We start from the raw sequence: 18,842 nt of genomic DNA, 5'->3' as shown, positions 1-18,842 counted from the left end.
TGATATCTAATTATTTGTAATGGGTTATATTTAGTGATTCACATAGGCTATTTTTTCTTAAACTGGTTTATAGAAATGCAGTATAATTTTTGCACAAAGCAATGGTTTTGTTTTTTTCTAGTTCTACAAATTTCCAGCTACGTTTTGTGTCCTAGAAGTCTGGCTGAGCTCAGAGTCAGGCCATGAAAACTGCACTAAATTGCATATTTCATTAATAGAATTTTTCTGTTTGCTTTGGACGTTCTTCCTAGTATTGCGTAGCTTGGGGGAAAAGGCAAAAGAAAATAAATGAGTACAGTTGGTTTTTTACTCAGCTTTGCTGGAGATACAGAGGAGTTTCTCTTCTGCCTGTTGCAGGCAGGTCTGAGGAACTCTAAGTCCCCACAATTTGGTCATGCAGATACAGCATCCATCCTCCCCAAGGGAGGACACTAAGGCTTGCAAATTAACACTTCCTGCTACAATTTCTGGTAAAAGCTCCCAGTCAGAGCTATCAGCAGTCTGGATCACTGTCTGGGAAGAAGCACTTGGTGCAGGGAAGGAAGAAGGAAATGGTGACTGTGAACTTATTAATGGTGTCACCAGACAGGACTTTAATGTCTATTTTCTCTTGTTTGTTCTTTGGCATAAAGCTTTCATGCTCTCAATAGAAGGCCCAGGGCTGCTGCATCCTTTCCTTAGAAAAGGCAACAGAGTGAGAAACATATTCTGGATAGCTGCAAAACAGATGAGACAGGCTTGTTTAATGCCAGAATTCAGATCTTGAGGGAGATTGATTTTGGATAGAGGCCAGTTTTCCTTGCAGCTAATTATGGGGACTTTTCATAGGTGGACACTGTTTAGTTATTAAAGAGTAAGTGGAGCCTCTCTCTTTCATATTGCTCCTTCTTTTAGTTCATCATTGTTATCCAAGTGGAAAGAGGATGTTGCTGCCTGACTGAAAGGTGCCATATGAAGCTCTGTTCCATATGACACCTGTGCATGGATCCAACACTGGTTCCTATTGTAAAACATTTGTGCCACTCTCTGTTGCAACATCAGACGTTTTTAGATCAGATAGGTAAATTTAGGTGTCAATAACATTATGAAGAAGGTGATAGGGAACCTGCTAATCCTAGTATTTGAAAAGTTGTTTTTGCTGTTCTAGTCTCAGCTCAGCGTGGCTCCAATTTTGCAGTCCTTGCAGGGAGGAGCAGAGAATCTGCTCGTTTCAGAGGCAGCACATGGTGCTGGTGTTCAGACATGCCCTGTGGAAGGGCCCACTCAAGGGTCTGAGAACTGGTAACCTGAGGAGTCTGATAAAGCTTCTGAGAAAAAAATTTCTGACACCCACTCTCATTATAGAGAAGACAAGCCTCTTCTTCTATAATGCCTCTTCAAATGACGCATGGAAAGTCCACATCTGCTCAACCAAATGCACTTTCAGCCACCGCTGGCTATGTGCATATAAGCCTTCATGATTTTTACAGCACTTATGCTAGGCAGTTTGCAGGTGAACACGTGTTTACATTAAAGAATTACTCAGTGTTTTTGCATCTTCTCACCCCCCCTCACGTTACAGATCTTTGTAAATCTTTCAAACTTTGTGACTGCAGCAGCTCTCTGTGACAAAGCTTCACTGATGCCATACAGCTTGTAAAAGTATTTGATGCAAGTATCTCCAGATGTTATCTCTCTTTCCTGGAAATTTCAAGGTTAAAAAATTTATATGAGGCTATTAAACGTCTATAGATTATTATCTGGATAATTATGGCCTGTGTACTTCATTTGAGAAATGCTAACATGGTACCTGGAGCGAGTATATTTGGACAGTAGGGCAGGATTTCATCATAAATGGATATTTGATACCCAGCTGGATTTGTTTTCCAGTTAAGGACTGCAATGTCAGAGTGTTTTATGGGCTTCCTTGATGATGGGTTGTTTATTAAAGAGCTGCCTTGTGGGAGACTCTTGTGCTAAGGCCTTGCCTGCCATAGCTTTTATCCTGTGAAACTTTACTAGGAGTTGAATTGCTTGTGCGTTTCTACAGAGAAAATTGTGCTGCTGGTACAAAATAATAACTTATTTTGTACCAGCAGCATCTCCTTTGGCATATCCAGTGGTTCTTTTGTAAAGAAAATGATACTCATAGGCAGAAGATGCAGAGATTGCTTTGTATCAAAGATAATAGTATAATTACACAGATTTTTTTCATTTAAATGAAATAAAATGGAGTGTGCTTACCACAAATCCATATAGGGTGATATTATATTTACAAGAAAACTAGAAGGAAAAGCTGCTTTGTTGCAATAAATTCTACTTAATTGCAGTTCTGATTATAATGAAAATCCCACTTTATTAAAGACAGACAGAGTTAGGGGGATTGTCATAACTGTAAAGAGGCTCTACTGAAGGAAAAAAAAAAAGTGATCCCATCCCAGGCATGTGATATTTAACAAGCCCTCTGGTCTGGCAGAAGCACTGTGTGTTACTGAACCAGAGTCAGGCAGAAAACCAGTGTCAGGTTTCAAGCTACCCTGTAGGTCCTCAGGAATGAAGAGGCATCTGTATTAGAGGAAGCCAGTCACTCATCCTCTCTGCCAGTGGAGTTCCTAGTGGTCAAAAGAAAGGGATGCCCAGGACTCTGAAATATTTTTGTCTGTTTTCCTCCTTATCATATCTGAAGTTAGTCTGTTGGATTGGTTATAGTTGCGAACAAGCAAAGTTAATGCTAAAACTTAGAGTGAAAAAAAGAATGTATTACTGTGAATTTCCTTGGTTTTTTTAAAAAAGACATCTTGAATATGCCTACAGTCTCAAGTCTTCATTTGTTGGAGACAAAGTTCCCTATTTAGAAAAGGTTTGACTGCCAAGGACTCCTCTTGGTTTTCTCAAGTGTCAGTTGACAGTTCCACTCAGTCTGGGAAACATGTACTCAAAAGACAAAAATACAGTTATGTTTATTATCAGTATTGAGCATTTCTCCTTTGCTGTACTGGCTGTTGTCCCACTGTTTGCATTTATTCAACCTGCAAAATCCCATCTTAGAGACAGTTCCCAGGCAGGGTACTGGATAGAGCACAGGCTAGTTTGTGCATCCTGGAGGTGGGCAGAGCACACCCCTTGGACCCTAAGGAATTCTAGTGATGTCCAGCAGGTTCACAGACACCTGAGCGAGCTCTGTGAAGGTGGTGTGTGTGGCAGATGGCTGGGAGAATAGGGAAGGAGGAGGAGAAGGAGGCAGCTTCATACTGTCATCCAGTCTTGGAGGACTAAATTGGCACATCCAGGATGCCCACTCATGCAGAGGCTGGAGATCTGTAAGATTAAGGTAACAGATGGCAGCAGGTAGAGGAAAATTACCATGGTCAGTAAAGTCTGAACTGTGTCAGCACAAAAAAATATGTTCCTAGTGACAATAAAAAAGCAAGTTTATTCCTTAACAAGTGGAGGTTTAGGACAAAACTGAGATCTTCTAGGAAACCTAGCACTGATTGAATTATGCTATTTTTGGGCTGTACTCTCTTGCTTTGCTTGGTCTGTTTGTGACAGCTGCAGTGTTGGTAGATTGAGCCATGAAAAGTTTGTCTGGCATAAAGTAGTTGGAAAACTTCCTGGTAGACTGAAACATCCTTTTAGTCAGATGAGTCTGTTCAAATCCAGATGGTTCAAAGACAACTGTCACTGAAATTCATATTCATAAGGAAAAAATGAAAGCTGATAATGGAGTTCTGATTCATCTGTAATCATGTCTAAAATAAAACTAGTTAGTGGTATCCACCAGAAAAAAGAGAACTAGCTGATAGATAGGAAACAGATTAGCACTTACTGCTATACTTCAGGATCTTGCAGAATCACAAGAGAGCAAGCACTTTTAATGATATTAAACAATAGAACCACTGTGCCATATTTAAGTCTCCCAGAGTGCCGTGCAGTTCAACTGTTAAAATGCAGGCAGGAAGAATTTCCCTCAGGGCTAGAAGAATGTTGTATTTGTACTAAAGTGTCTGCTCAAGCAGGGGGGATGGAAAGTCAGCCACAGCCTGCCTGTAAAATTAACACACCTGAGGCGACAGCAGATGAGTGAGAAGTTCCTTTCCCATTAGACAAAGATGCTGGTAAAGCCAAAGACTGCATTTATTTGTTTGGAGTTACGTGAACCCCAATGTATTTAATGCTCTGATTTAGAACACGTCTTGGCTGATGACCTGCAAGACTTACAGACCAATTTCTTCTCTGTCGACTTGGCTAGCCTTTGCATCTGGGTAAAAGTTACTGCTGCCAATGATGAGAGAGGATAGCACACTGAAACTTTTATAGCAATGCCAGCGTACAAGGAGTGAGCTGGTCCCCAGAGCTCAGTTACAGCTTTCCCAGCCAGTGGGAGAACCAGACTTGTGTCAGCTGCAGCGAAGAGGGGAGAGGAAACAAGTCTCTCAGCCTTCTGGGAGGAGGCACATTGTTTGTATGTGGCTGCCATTAAAGCATTTTGTGATAGAGTGTGGCTGGTCCTGACTGCGAAGGGGAAAACAGAGGAGTCTCAGAGTTGCTGGAGTACAAGGGAAGAGCTGCTGAAACTCAGCAAGTTGCAGTACCCACCCAGATGTGCTGTTCAGCTGCCCATGAGACACCATCTCACACAGGCAGTCACAACCCTTACTTGCACGTAAGCCCAGAGTACCGGGGATGCCTGAATTCACAGGGCATTTGCACTGAAGGGTGGGGTATTCTATCTGACCCTTCCATTTTGTCAGAAGCTAATAAAACATCGAATTAGGTACTAAGCAATTCAGTTTCTGCATGTTGCACATTTTGTTCCTGTTTGAACAGCTGAAAATGCTCATACTACTTTTTTTTTTTTTTTTTCAATTGATAAAGGCACCCATTTCTGCAACCTATGTATAGAAAACCATCATTACAGGGTTTAAAGAATTCTTCTAAAGTACAGACCAGTTCATTTAAACTGCTGGTTTTCTCTTAGTGCAGAATATAACTACAGATGCTCCACGGCATGCCCTCACCACACAGAAATACTTGACTATAGCTAAGTGAGCAGCTCAGGGATTCAATATGAGGAGACCTCATAGCCTCCAGTCAAAGTTCTGTGCATATTTGGCCTGAATGGAGAAGTTCTTGCCAGCACTTTCACTCAGAAAGTGGGACCTTAATGAAGACCCCAGTGAGCCATCTCAAATTTTAAGATTATGAAGACTTAGGGCACTTTAAACTCTGTGCTGGTTGGTCAGAATAGGGTTTGGCAAAATGACAGCCATGAAGCACAGACCAGCATTAAAGTTATTCACATTTGTTGCTGTGGAGTGTGTAATTTACATTTTTTTTTGTCTTCTAAAGAGACAAATAGATGAAATTTCAAGCCCAGTGTACGTGTGCATAAAATGCAGGTCTAAAAGGGGTCTCTGAATCAGGTAGATGCTGCAGCAAATAGAGCTTGCTGGATTTGAATGTTTTTTGATATGAGTACTGATTTCCATTCAACTTTGTTCTCGCTGGAACGAAAAGTCAGTGTGGATTAATGAGTAAATGGCTCTCTTTTTCTGACTTGGCTGATGCATTCCATCCCTTTTTGCTGTGTGATTCACTGAGAGTGAGGACTCTTGTGTAAGTATGTAGTAAGTGAGATTTGCGGAGTTGCTTTGCTTAGAAACCTACAGTACTGCTGTGATTACCAAGATGTGATATAACTTGTTTGAATTATCACCAAAACAATTTTTAGTTTCAGAAATAAGTGGGTGTTTCCCAGGTATCAGCCTTATGGTCCCAGTATGACCAGCGCCTGCTGCTGTAAGCTGGCCAGCAAGAAGCCCTGCCAGGGATGCCAGGGCTCAGCATAAGCGAGGCTGGGGTTGTCTTTTTTTCTCAGTGCCTCAGTTCCTCTGAATGTCAAAATGAAGCCAGCAACCTCCCTTTTCAAGTTTGGAGATCTGTGCAATTGTTCCATAGGCGTCCTAGGTGATAATGACATTTATTTTATCACTTTGATACCTTATCAGGAGCTAAAAGAATTCCCCAGCTTGTCAGCCTGTTCTGTGTGAAAGTTCAGATCTTTACCACTGGCAGGGACTGCTGGCTGGCTTTTTCTGCTCTCATTGTACAACGTGACCACAGTGGGCCACTCGTCTGGGCCAGAGGCCATCCAGGCCTTACCACAGTGTATGATAATACAAGTCACTTTGGGACAACATCTTTAATTATTCCCAGCCAAACAGAATGATTCACTTTTGCGTGTGCTACGCTTGCAGTTTGATAACTAAAGTTTCCTGTAAAGCACAAGGGGAGCACTTATAAACAGTAGAAAGTGTGAGTTCTTGATTATGTCTGAAGTGTGCAAGAAGGCATCAAGTGTGATTTCCCAACAGCATTGCTGCAGTTCTGTTCTAACTTGGCTTCACTTATTGCACCGAGGAAATGCAGTGGGCAACCAGGCCCAAAATAAACAAATAAGCATATATAATAGTGGTTGGCATGTGTGGCAAGCTGAACATACAGCCAAAAATCAGCTGTGCCGGGAAGAACTCTGGTGGAAGCTCGGGTAGTCCTTGTGCTCAGTGCTGTGTGCTGGCATCCCTGTAAAGCAGTTCCAGTCCCACCAGGGTCTCAGTTTCCTGGGAGGCTTCTTCAGGACCTGGGCTAACACAAAATTTTCACCCAGGCTAAGTAAAGGAAGAGTGGCTGGATTTTTGGAGGAGTAAAGGTGTTGCCAGTTCATTGGGAGTAAGAAAGTGAGTCCTGTGGCTGGTTACATGCCCAGGGAGAAGGGCCATCATCCTGATGTGAGAGCTCTGGCAACTCATTACACTCAATAAAGCTTTTCTTCTCACAAAAACTGCAAGCTGTTAAAAAAGTGTGTTGCTAATGATGTGACTTGGAGGCCAGAATTGGGCTCTCAAGAGCTCATTTATGTAAAACAAGTTCAAAAATGGGTACTAAAACTTAAGAACCAGATTAAGAAAACAGAGGGTGTGTTTCCCCATCACTTACTGTCTGCTGTATTGTTACATGGTAGCATTGTAGCTAATTCTTTAGGAATCAATTTAAAACAGGAAATAGATAAAAGGAAAACTATACCAGAGTGATCTGAAGGCCCTGTGACATAGATATAAATCTGTATTGTTTTGTTGAGAGAGATGCATCAGTGAGAACACGATTTAGATTAATCTAAATGCTAGATTTTATCAAAGCATTGAGTCAGGATGCTACATTATGAGTTCAGAGTCTGTGACATTTGTCTACATCTTTCATGAAGCAGAAATAGGGAAAAAAATATCAAGGGCTGGAATAACTTGTTTCATCCAGGTTGAAGAGCAGTTTTGGTAAATTTTAATCGCATTTCAGAACTCATGTCTTTGTATTTCAGCAAAGAATAAATGGACTCTGTACAGCATAGGGTCTTTGAAGGCCAAGTTTACCTTTGTCCTTGAATCTGTTGAGCAAAGGCAGAAACCTTGGACACTTTGTTTTCTCTTAATTTTTATTCAAGCTGTTGTGGCCTCCACACAAAAGAAAGAGCTGCACAGGGCCAGACTCCCATTTCATTTACACTGAAGTAAATCCAGTATATTTTCCTTGTATTTAATGGAGTCGCTCTGGATTTCACTGGATTTGCTAACCAGGTCAGAATTCAGTCCATGGACTATAGGATTCATTTTATGCTCTGAACAGTTGTGCCTCTTAGAAAGATCTGCTCTAACATAAAAGCATTTTAGGTTACTTGCACTGATGTTGAGTTGGTAACAAAAGAGTGCTGTCGAAGTCTGCAAGGAAGACATGAACAGTGATGTTCAGTGTGTAGCAGAACGTGCATGGAAAATAGGAAGCTGTGTCTTAAGTCATCTATGTAAGTGCATTTCCATGGAGAAAGAAATAGGTAAATGAACATGGATTGGATTAGTACTTGTGTGCTTCAGAAAGTGATGAATGTTATGATAAGCAGAGAAAAATGTGAATTGTGAAAACTCGATCCTGAACACAGAGACTTTCATACCCAGAAGTATGAACTACAGCAAGTCACAAAGCCTCTCTCTGTCGAGAAAGAGGAACCATGCTTGGTATGACCTGGCTGGACAAGATCCTGTACCTTTTCATCCCAGTATGTAAGAAATTGTTTATTTCCCAGCTTTCAACATCCAGGAAGATCTGGCTAAGGTTTCTGAGAAAAAATCATGCAGAATTCAAATTTATGCAGCAAATAGAACCTGAATCAATAAAAGTTTAAGGGATGGTACAAATCCATCAGTTCATTTGAGCTTTTGTTTTCTGGGGTGATAAATCTATGCCTAAAATAGTAGGTTAAGAGAAAGGATTTTTTTCCTTTGTAAAATGAATCTCCGTTTTTCTTAGAATTACAAAAATTAAGTTTATGTTAACAATCTTGTGGCTTCCAGCATATCTTGATAACGAAGACTGTTAATTCTTACTGTGATGAGTCAACTCATGCAGATTCATATCACGTACCTAGTATATGTAGAAAATGTAAATATTTTAAAATCAGATAAAAATGTTGGTGAGATCTTAAAACATTGGTCTGAGGAAAATGATTAATTTTGCTGGCTGTATTCCATTAGGACCAGCAGTGAAGTCTTATGTTTAATCACTGTAGTTATTTGTCATGTATTTCAATGAGTCAGAGATTCAGACTGTCTGCCCACTGAACACAGATGTTGCCCTCCAGCAGCAGCTTCCATCTGCAATCCATTCAGCAAAAGTTCATGGCACCTCTTTGTTCAAGTGAGCTGCAGGAAAAAGCAGCTGTGCTTACCTGGAAAAGGCGAGAAGAGCAGCAGGAGCAGAAGTGCTGCCAGCTGCCCTTCAAGGAGAGGTGCTGTCATGAGGGCTGCCATGGAAGGGTCAGAGTAGGAGTCCCTCACTGTACTCAGCACAGCTCCTGCTGTGGCAGAAAGGAAGGGCTGGAGCACTGTGGATGTCAGGGGAGGGTTCCTGCTCCCCCAGGCACCGGCAGCTCCCTACTGGCCCCTCTCATGGGTGGGCAGTGCTGCAGCAGCTGCTCTGCCAAGTGTTGCCTTGGGCTTCATGGGGCTCTGCTTTAAAACATCCCACAAAAACTTCAGCAGAGAGTCTTAAGAAAATCAGCCTCCAGAAGGGATGCATTTGCACCTCTATAGCAGGAGTATTGCATGGAAGTTAATAGCCAAAGGAGTTTTTGGGAGCTGATTCTGCCCAAAATTTTAGGTGGGCTCTCCTCTCCAATGGGTAATGGTAAGAGATATTTTGGAGAAAGCCAGGACACACCACTTCTAGCAAATAGGAGACCTATGGGCTGTATAGATCTGTCCCTGTCACCAGCCAGGCAAAGGTCACCAAAGGGAGCATGTGAATCAAGTTGGCTTTATGTCCACCCTTTATTCTTTTCCACATTTATTCATCTGAATAAATGAATGAGCAAGTTCATCTGAAGTTTTTATAGCTGTAGGAAGAAAGAAAAAACAATCCAGCAGTGATGATTCTGTTCTGGTAAAATATGAAGAATGCCTGACAGAAAGAAGTACTTTACCAGGTTACATCAGGTCAGCACTGAGTTTGTTGTACTTTAATCAGATCAGTCACAGTTGTGTAGGTCTGTGTTTTTAAAGCTTATTTCTCTTGTTTTTATTTACTCAACATTCACTTTTTCAGGGCATTGGAAACATGGACTATTTCTAACAGCAATCTCAATGTTTACAATGCAGCATCTACAACACAGAGATGATTTCTGGCGAGTGCTAAGCTGTTCACAGCAGTCAGTGGATGACATTGACATTGACATTGAGAGCTGTTAATCACTTATGGCTTATGCTATTGCCTTGGAATGAATCCCATGTTGTGCCAGGGCCAGGGCTAGTTCCGCAGGACAGAAAATACAGTGTTCAAATAAGAAAGGCAAATTTGAGGTGAAATAAGTGCTACCAGCAGTAGTTCAGGGGTCAGAAAATGTAAAATGGCTGCAGCTGCTGTGTGTGCATTTGAAGAGCCGCAGTCACACGCGCTGCACTTACGGGCTTTGCGTCAGCACCTCTTTGGCAACAGACCCAGCTCTATCACAGTCAGTTCCAGGAACCCACAACTAGTCCTACCTCTGTCTTGTCAGACACTCTTCCCAATCTGTGCCTGCCTGGAAGGCTGTCACATGCCTAAGTTGTGTCTGCCAATCTGAAAATGTACTCGAGCTTTTCGACTAGGAAAGAAATTCCAAGGAAGAAGTAGAAGAAGGTGTGAGTGAATAAAGATGTGTTTGTGCAGCTACTATACGTGTGAGCTTTGACTGCATTTGGTTTTGTTATAAGCTTGCAGCATTGGAGGTGTTTTTAAAGCTCATTTTGTTCAGCTATAGTTGAGAGTTTCTGCTAATCCTTGCTGAAGCCTTGATTTTTGACACAATATTTAATCAGCATGTTACTTCTCAGTGCTACCTGCAGCACACAAAAAGTTTAAATGATTAATCAAGCTATTCAAACAGATTTCAACAGGATTAAGAATTAACTGGAGTTCACCAAAATTTTCCAGCTGAGATGCAGACCAAAGCTTTGATTCTGCTCAGGGCTGCAAGTTAATGTGTAACAAGACAGGTTATCTCATCACACTTCTTGTGACTTAGGCGCAAATGGTGCATGGACAGGTACTTTCATTGCAACAATAGCCACGGATTTCTGTCGGAAAAATGTTTTTCAGGCTCGGTCCTTTAAATATGATGATTATTCATTCACAAACTTCTTTAAAGAGAGAAGCATCTGAAAAGCAGTAACTGGCAATACTGTGTTTATCTCATTTTAAAACTCCCCTTGGGCTGGGACTGATAGTCCAAGGGTACCCACTGGTGTGGTAGGTGGGGTTTTGCATCCCCCCATATGCCAGTGAAGTTCAGCTCTGGATCTGAACCTTCCAGCTCAGGCCATTGGCTGGTGACACAGAACACTCACTGTTTTATTCTGGCAGGTAGAGTGTACAAAAAGTCCAGGCTTTGGATTTGAAGTACAGTTCTGGACAGAGAAGTAACTGTAAAAAGATATTTTTTAGGTATCTTTTACTCAATTGACATGCTCTCTCCATGTCCTTCAGGCATTTCTGCTGATCTTACTGATTCAGTAGTTACTACTGTTAGTGCTGCAAAATTGGTAACACTGGTGTAAAGACTTGGATTCTCTCCTGCAATGTGTGTTATCAGCAAAAGTCCTTGCTGTTTTGTAGTGCAGATTTTGAATAATTGGATGATGTACCACACAGGAGAGTAAAGCAGCTTGAGTTTTCCAACTAAAGAGACATTTTTGGTCTCAAAATCAGAAAAAAAGAAATTACTAGAGTCTAATCCACAGTCTACTAGAGTCTAAACTAAGCCTATCTGACCAGAATGACTGAGTGAATCTGAAACCCCTCCATGTAATTTTAACATCAGGTCTTAAAGGCCCACTTAAGCAAGAGAGGCAAACACTGGCCTCTGGCATGTTTTTGTAGGTATATGTTGCCATTTTTCCTTGACTCATGTTTGTTCCTCATTTAATGTTGCAGTGATGACTTCCAAATTGATAAATAAATAAAATCACAAATTACATGTTCTTAGGGCTGAGCAATGGAGCATTAAGGTCATAGAAAGAGTGGAGCATGCAATTCTAAAAGATTTTTCTGTGGGATGTGCTGATGATTCTTTAAAACTACTTACTGGAAAAATTATAGGTTGCAAAGCAATAAATCTCATCTTCAAGTGGGGTTTTAATTTTGAAAAAAGAACAATGTAAAAATGCCACCTTTGTTCTCAACAGCCCTTTTCTTTTAATGTTTCAGTTCAGAGATATCTTACATGAAGACACAGCCTCATAATGATAGCTATATATCCTCCAGACAACAGTAGATAAGAGAGATAATTTTTCTTCTTCCTTAGGTATTGTTCATTAATAAGTTGCCATCTTATTTCTTCTAGGCACCAGTAACAGATGTGCAGTTTGGCCCTATGAGACTTCATCAAGATCAACTTCAGGTAACAAAGCAGTTCAAACTGAAGTCTTGATTTCTAAAATATCACAGATGTTAGCTTAAAATTTATGACTGGAATTTTTTGGATTATAGAGATCTTCACAGAGTATTTTGCTCAAGAGATAACGTGCACATAACAGATTTTTATCATGACATTCTATCTATGTGATATCCTAAAAATCCTGCCTATTTTCTCCAACCATCTCTCAGCTCATAAAAATGGAGCGGTTTTTTTCTGCTATCAGTTACCTTGTAATTAATTTAGTTTGTGCCTCATTTTTTATTTTATGGTAGTCAAATTCTTAACCAAAATCTCATCAAACTGATACCAAGCTAACCAAAGTTGCAACATTATTACAAAAAATATGAAGTGATCTTGGCAAAATATATATTTTTTATTATTCATTTCTGACTGACAATAACTAATCCTCTTTTATCCCTTCATTAATAAAGAGTTTATATCGTTTGTCCCCTTACTTTGCCGGGGATGGACATGAGGTTTGGAGATATATGACTGCTTTGGACTTCCTTTGGAAATTCTCCCATATCCCAAGGCATACTGAACAATTAATCATCCAAGATGTTCCTCAGTCAGTAATTGCAAAACTCCTCAGTAGAGGCAATGTGGACCTAAAAAATGTCTTAAGAACTGCAGTTTAACATCTTCTTGAGCAGAGTCAGAACAGTAATATCATCAAAAATCAGATCTTAGGACATGCTCATCCAGCTGTTCCCCCAAATCAGAATAGTCCTTGAGTATTTCTGCCACCTGTATTGTTTTTAATGATTGTATCACTTTTGTCCAGTCATAGACCTCTCTGAAATGCTACTGATTCATCCTGGTAATATAGCTGGCAGGTGTGAGGGAAGGAGAAGGTAGGGAACATCACATTTTTGCCAGAGTCAATCATACTACTCAGATCTGCTGACTTTCTGTGCCATTGCTGAAACCCATTCTTCCCCTCTTAAGGAGTGTATAGTAACTTCACTAAACATGGCTCAAACTATGACATGTTTTTGCAAACAGTTTTGCAGGCTGCTATTGAAAGGAACCTGAACTGAATGTGTGCAAAATCCTTCATTCTTACAAAAACATGCAGTACATGGAGATGTTAAGATTTACTGGTAGACATTTCACCAGCCTGGTCCAAAGTGTAACAGCACTGGAATTCCTAAAATCACACAGAAGATAAACAGCAGTGGGATGTGATGTGAGTTACACATGTTTCACTTTGCCTGATCAAAACATATCTGAGTTTGGTTTGATTCAACCATAGTGAAATATTGGTGTCTTGGCACAATAGACCAAATGCTGGCTTAATTACCCATCTTTCCCAAAAGGCTACATGTGCTGAGCCATCCCCAGAATCAACACAACATAGATCTACAGTCTGCCATGCTGCATTCTTTCAGGCAAGAGAAGTTTTCTTCTGCAAAGCATTATCCTGATGCAAAGCACAATCACATCAGTGAGTCTTCCTTAATGGACTTTGTTCATCTTCTGTACTGTATTAAATCTGAGAATTGGAAATACATTTTAAAGGAACTGGGCCTTATCATACTTTATAGGCATTGTGTTGATTTTAAAAAGGCTTAGAGAGATTAGTTACTAGCAATTACATGGCAAGTTAGGACAGAGCGAATAGTGGCTCACAGGTCTGACCTCCAGTTCTGGATTTCAGCTATGATAATCTCCTTCTGTGATATAAATCCCATGGCAGGCTTTGTGTAGGAGTCATACGGGGCCATACTCCATATACAGTGGCACTGCTTATGATTTCAGTCTGGCATGAGCTCCTTTTGACCAGCCTGTTCAGAATTTCCAGAATCCCCACAGAGTGGGCAGTACTTTGGGGAATTAGGATGAGATAGAAAGGAAAGCAGACTTTTTGTCATGCCATTGAAGCAGCATTATATACTGATTCACACAAGATGAGCCATGGGTTTTTTTGGTTTTTTTCCCCTCCTTTTCTGGAATATGATCCTGGCAAGAAAAATAAACCCCAAGAAAAAGGTTGCATGTGAGACAGGTTTCAGAGAAGTGCACTCACTGTTGGTTCATGTACACTGTCTGAAACACAAGCATGTTGTCTCAGCTGATTGCCTAAGCCTCTCTGTAGATAATGATAAGAGAGTTCCAAAACTTGTTCTTCCCATGTGGATTACATGGCTTTGGTAGACTGTTTCACCCACTTGAAACACCACTGTAGACAGACAGCTATAAAAAAAACAGTGGTCTATAGAAAGCAATTCTGTTAAAAACAACAGATTAAACCTCAACAATGGCTCTAACATGTTAAGAACAGGGAAAAGTCACAGTGTCTACTGTAAGATCTGTTTGTGATGATCCACTGCCTGTCTTCACCTCAGGTACTTTTAGTGTTTGCTGAGGAAGACGAGCAGAGTAACGGGTTCCGCTGGGCGTGTGACAAGGCTGGATTTCGATGTAATATTGCCAGGACACCTCAGTCTGCACTAGAATGTTTTCTAGATAAGCACCATGACATTATCATTATTGACCATAGACATTCCAGATACTTCGATGCAGAAGCATTATGCAGGTAAGCACTGTTTCAGTGTAATTAATACTTAACAATGTAGTTAACACTTCATCAAAGTTCTTTTGCTTTTATGTAACATATCTATAAACTCACTGCAGCATTTTTTGGTTTTAGACAGGTGTGCACAGCATCAAATACTGTTACTTCAGTGCTTTACATCTGATAGCTGCAGCATTTTTGGTTGTGTCTTAGGGTCTCTGAAGCTCCATCTGGCTTGAAGCCACAGTGTACAGATTTGTTGCCATGGTGAACTGTTGGATATTTTTTTGATTTTCTTTTGGTGTTTGATTGTTTGGAGTTTATTATAAAATACCTGGTTCCTTGTTTGCACACTAAATCAACTGCAAAGATAGCATGTGCCACCAAGCACCTTAATTAATTCATTCACTTCATTAATATTCTATTTTTTTTGCAATGTCACTTCCTGTTGAATAACTCCCAGTGCAAACAGGCAGTGTTTGGTGTGCACGTTTCCATATCTACAACATTTAAAAATACGTTGTGAAGAGCAAAATTGCAAACAGATTCCAAAAATAATTTTAGAAACTTCTGTAAAGTATGAAAAAAGGAAGGATTTGCCTTTGTGAGTCTCTTCACAGAGACTTGACAGGCAACAGTGCCTTGCTCCAGTGAAATTGCAGTCCTTGGTCCATGACTTTGCAGTGAAATTGCCCTTGGGAATGTGTCTAGACTGAATAAGGGTCGGAGTGTGTGCCTGGGGGACTGTTGTGGAGCAAAGGCTCTTCTTGCTGAACTGGGAGAAGTAGATAAGATCTTTGTCAGGCCAAGGTTAGGTAGAAGTGCTGTTCCCCTTGTTCCATTTTTACCAATCTGTCCCAGAATTCAGTAAAATGCACCTTAAATGAGTGAGGCCAAGCCCTTCAAACAAGTCCATTATATGCTGTTTCAGAGAGGATATTTTTTGCTATTCCCCCACTGAGAGTATTTGAGTTGCAGATTAATCTATGTTCATGGAGTCTCAGATATAATTTATTCTCCTTTCTTAGCAGCAGGCTTGGGATTTGACTTTTGTTTTGTTGTTAAATGATTTAAAAGAGATATTTTAAGAAAAGTGCTGTCTATAGGTTCTGTAAAGTTATGTTTTCTGAAATGTGAACTTAAAGATAACGTAAACGGTTTGCTTTTTATTTAAAGGTCTATCAGAACAACAAAAGCCTCAGAAAATACAGTCATTATTTGTGTAGTACAAAGGTAAATTCTCATTTCTTTACTTTCACCCATGATCAAAACTATAAATCTTACCATTATAAAAGTAAACATACATTAAAAAACCTGAATTAGAAGTTCCTACTATGCTAATAATAATGTGCTGTACCGTGAGTTAACAGAGCTTTTACTATCCTTGACCATAGAATTGGGACAGGAAATGTTTTTTTGTTAGTATAGCCAAATTATTCAAATACTTGATTTGGGAATGTGTCCCAAATGTGACTTAATAGAAGGCAGTGGGTAGGCAACACTAGAAAATACATCTTTATTCAGGCACCTCGAATTGTCCATCTAAGATCTGGTACATTCAGATAACAAGTAATTTCTTCAAACTTGGCTGTGCAGACTTTCAGGTGCATTTCTGACTAATGCCAGCATAAACAACAAGGATCCAGTACAGAATAAGTCCAGTGATCTAGCTCAGTAATTGATTTCCTTGAAGCATTAGAGTTTTATTGATGTAAGCAGCTCATTACATGCATGATGGAAAATAACATTTTGGCTTATCCATGCCAAAGATGAAAGCTTATAAAAAAACAAAAAAAAAAAGTTTTATTCCTATACCCTGTAAGGAACCAGCAGTATTAGCCTCAGTGTAACATTTGGGGTACAAGTAGATGAATGGATTGTGAAATTTGTTCTGAGTTAATTACACAAATAATCTCTGAGTTATCCTCCTTGTTTCAAAGGCACACTGATCGTGAAGAGTCATCAATATTGCCCCTGATCTCTGCTGGCTTCACAAGGGTATGTGCTATACTTGGCTGGCTTGCTCTTTCATTTCAGGATTGTCATGCAAGGAGCTCTCCAGAAGTTTGGCTGTCTGTCACCATTTGTGTCAGTGATCCAGCCTGCAGATCTTCTTCATGCTGCTCATTCTCCTATGTCCCAATTCCGAATATTGACATGACACTCTCTGGGATATAAGAACTGGGTCTGAGACTTCTCTACTTCATACATTTATTTCAGATTAAATACATGATCCTTTCCTTGAAAAGTTGACATTGACAAATTGATTAGTGGCTGTGGCAGAGGCAGAGAGCAGCTTGCAATGATCAACAGAATGTGCTGTTGGAAATTTCTTCTATCAAATGCCAATTCCCATTGTAAACATGCTTCACACACTGTCAAGTACTATTAGCTGTTGTTTGGAGGCCCCTGAGAATCAGTGCATTGAAACTGTTTCTTGGCAACTATTCCAGCTGAGCAGAAAAGGTGCTTATTAGTGCATCAGTTAGGTGGGTACCTTATTGCCTTCAGCTGACAATGGAACAAGAATGGGCCTGATTTACAGCGCGATTCCAAATATTTAGTTGCGTGCTCACCGGATTTTTGCTGTCCCATCACATTCCATTTGCACCCATCTTCTTATTTCTAGTGAAGTCCCAATCCAGGAAATGCTACCTCCTGAAGATAATGGCATTTATATGAACAGAGTCTTTCCAGTGGGCACATAAGTAATTCAACACAGGTTCTGAATTATTTATGGATCGGAGTCTTGGAGATGGGGCTAATGGCAAAGCATAGAAAATTTTGTTTAGCAGCTTTGACTGCGGTGGTTTACCTGTGATAATCAATCCTCCTGCCCAAACTGTCCATGTCTGTGGGAGTTTAGTGTGAACAAAGAATTAACATTCAGGCTCATACGTCGTAAATATCAAATGTTTTTTAAAAAGTGAAAGATACTGAGGTCATTGCTATAAAAGCCCCAAGATCAACAAGGGTATATTTCACAGGAAATTTTATTTTCATCTATATAGACAATTTGGCATATTAGCAGTTGGCAACTCATAATAATTTTAAATTTTAACTACTTGAGACCAAACAATTTTTTTCACTGTTATTTTTAATAAGTATCATGAAAGCTGAAAGTAATTTTTTTAAAAATACATTGATCCTGCTGACAATCACAGAGAATAAACAGGTTGGTTGAACCTCATTGCCATGAGGATCTGTCACCTTTTCAAAATGCAGTAACTTTTGTTTTGCTAGAAAAAATAATCTTCTCTCATTGCTCGTGTCTCAGCTTGTTCATTTTTGGCATATCTACTCCTTTCTTGGTTCTTTAGCAAGCAAAAGAAATCAGAGCTTCAAATCCTTGCAGATGGGAATGTGTATTAATGAAATATTTCTAACCTTTTCTCTGCAGAGATATGTAGAAAATTCTAGTAGAATGGCCTGTTACAATGAGTTGATTCAGCTGGAATTTGGACAGGTGCAGGCACAATTCAAACTAAGGTAATTTTACTAAAAAGCATTATCAACAAAGAATTTCCAATTTAGCCAGATCCTTAATAGAGTATTTATTCTAATGTGCAGTATTTAATTATAGAATGTCAGTTACCTGAAGTAAATACATTAATTGTTAAACTACAACATTATTCAGTATGGAGTTGTAATACTTTATCATATATAAGAAGAATTAAGTGGATAACATTTTTTGGATGCCTTTTTCTTTTTCCTCCAGGGCATGTAATTCATTATTTACAGCATTAGAGAAAAGTCAAGAAGCCATTGAGATCACAAGTGAAGACCATGTAATACAGGTTTGTTCCAGTCATAAGAAAATTTCTCTGTATTTTAGTTCATCTATGATGACACTTACTCTTTCTTACAGTACAAAAATCTAATCCAACTTAATGGTTCTAAAAAGTTGAAGTGAGTTTAACTGTAGAGTAGAATTTGCTCTATTTTAAAGTGTCTGGCATAAATCAAATAAATTTTAAGGGAGATTGTTGTTTCTGAATGAATAAAGATTTATTCTCTTGTTTATTTTATATATTGATTCTTTATTATTCATTCCTTCTCTATATCAAGAATGAATGCAGCCGCTGGCTTCTGTGCATTCTTTTCCAAAAATATTGTGTGTTAATATGATGCTCTTTAAAATCTAATGGATGTTCTGTTCAAATAATTATACTTTATTTTTCAAAAATCTTATACTGTTTGATGTATCAGAATTTTTGGGTCAACTGTTTTTGAATGTAATCCTCTCTTAGAAATTTCTTCAAAACAGGGAAAAGAAATTGTGCTTAGTTTTGTAGTTCTGAAAACCATCATCTTTTTAAAGGAGTTAGTTCCATCCCTAGATGT

General features: G+C 39.5%; 1 protein-coding gene across 4 annotated transcripts in view; it reads left to right on the top strand.

The window, feature by feature from the left end:
* Positions 1 to 18,842, top strand: part of PDE8A (phosphodiesterase 8A) — a 148,997-nt gene that overhangs the window by 105,609 nt on the left and 24,546 nt on the right. For all 4 annotated transcript variants that reach the window (XM_005521539.3, XM_088063320.1, XM_014251179.2 and 1 more), the window contains 6 exons: positions 11,906 to 11,962; positions 14,329 to 14,519; positions 15,675 to 15,731; positions 16,439 to 16,496; positions 17,899 to 17,987; positions 18,217 to 18,295. In XM_005521539.3, the coding sequence (XP_005521596.1) occupies positions 11,906 to 11,962; positions 14,329 to 14,519; positions 15,675 to 15,731; positions 16,439 to 16,496; positions 17,899 to 17,987; positions 18,217 to 18,295 (531 nt within the window). The remainder of the gene's footprint in view (positions 1 to 11,905; positions 11,963 to 14,328; positions 14,520 to 15,674; positions 15,732 to 16,438; positions 16,497 to 17,898; positions 17,988 to 18,216; positions 18,296 to 18,842) is intronic.

The sequence above is a fragment of the Pseudopodoces humilis genome, chromosome 16 (genome assembly GCF_049639895.1).
Source record: "Pseudopodoces humilis isolate 2021_Gansu_Grassland_sample_001 chromosome 16, ASM4963989v1, whole genome shotgun sequence".
NCBI lineage: Eukaryota > Metazoa > Chordata > Aves > Passeriformes > Paridae > Pseudopodoces > Pseudopodoces humilis.
Note: the sequence above shows the minus strand (reverse complement) of the source record. Positions and strands in the feature narration are given on the sequence as shown.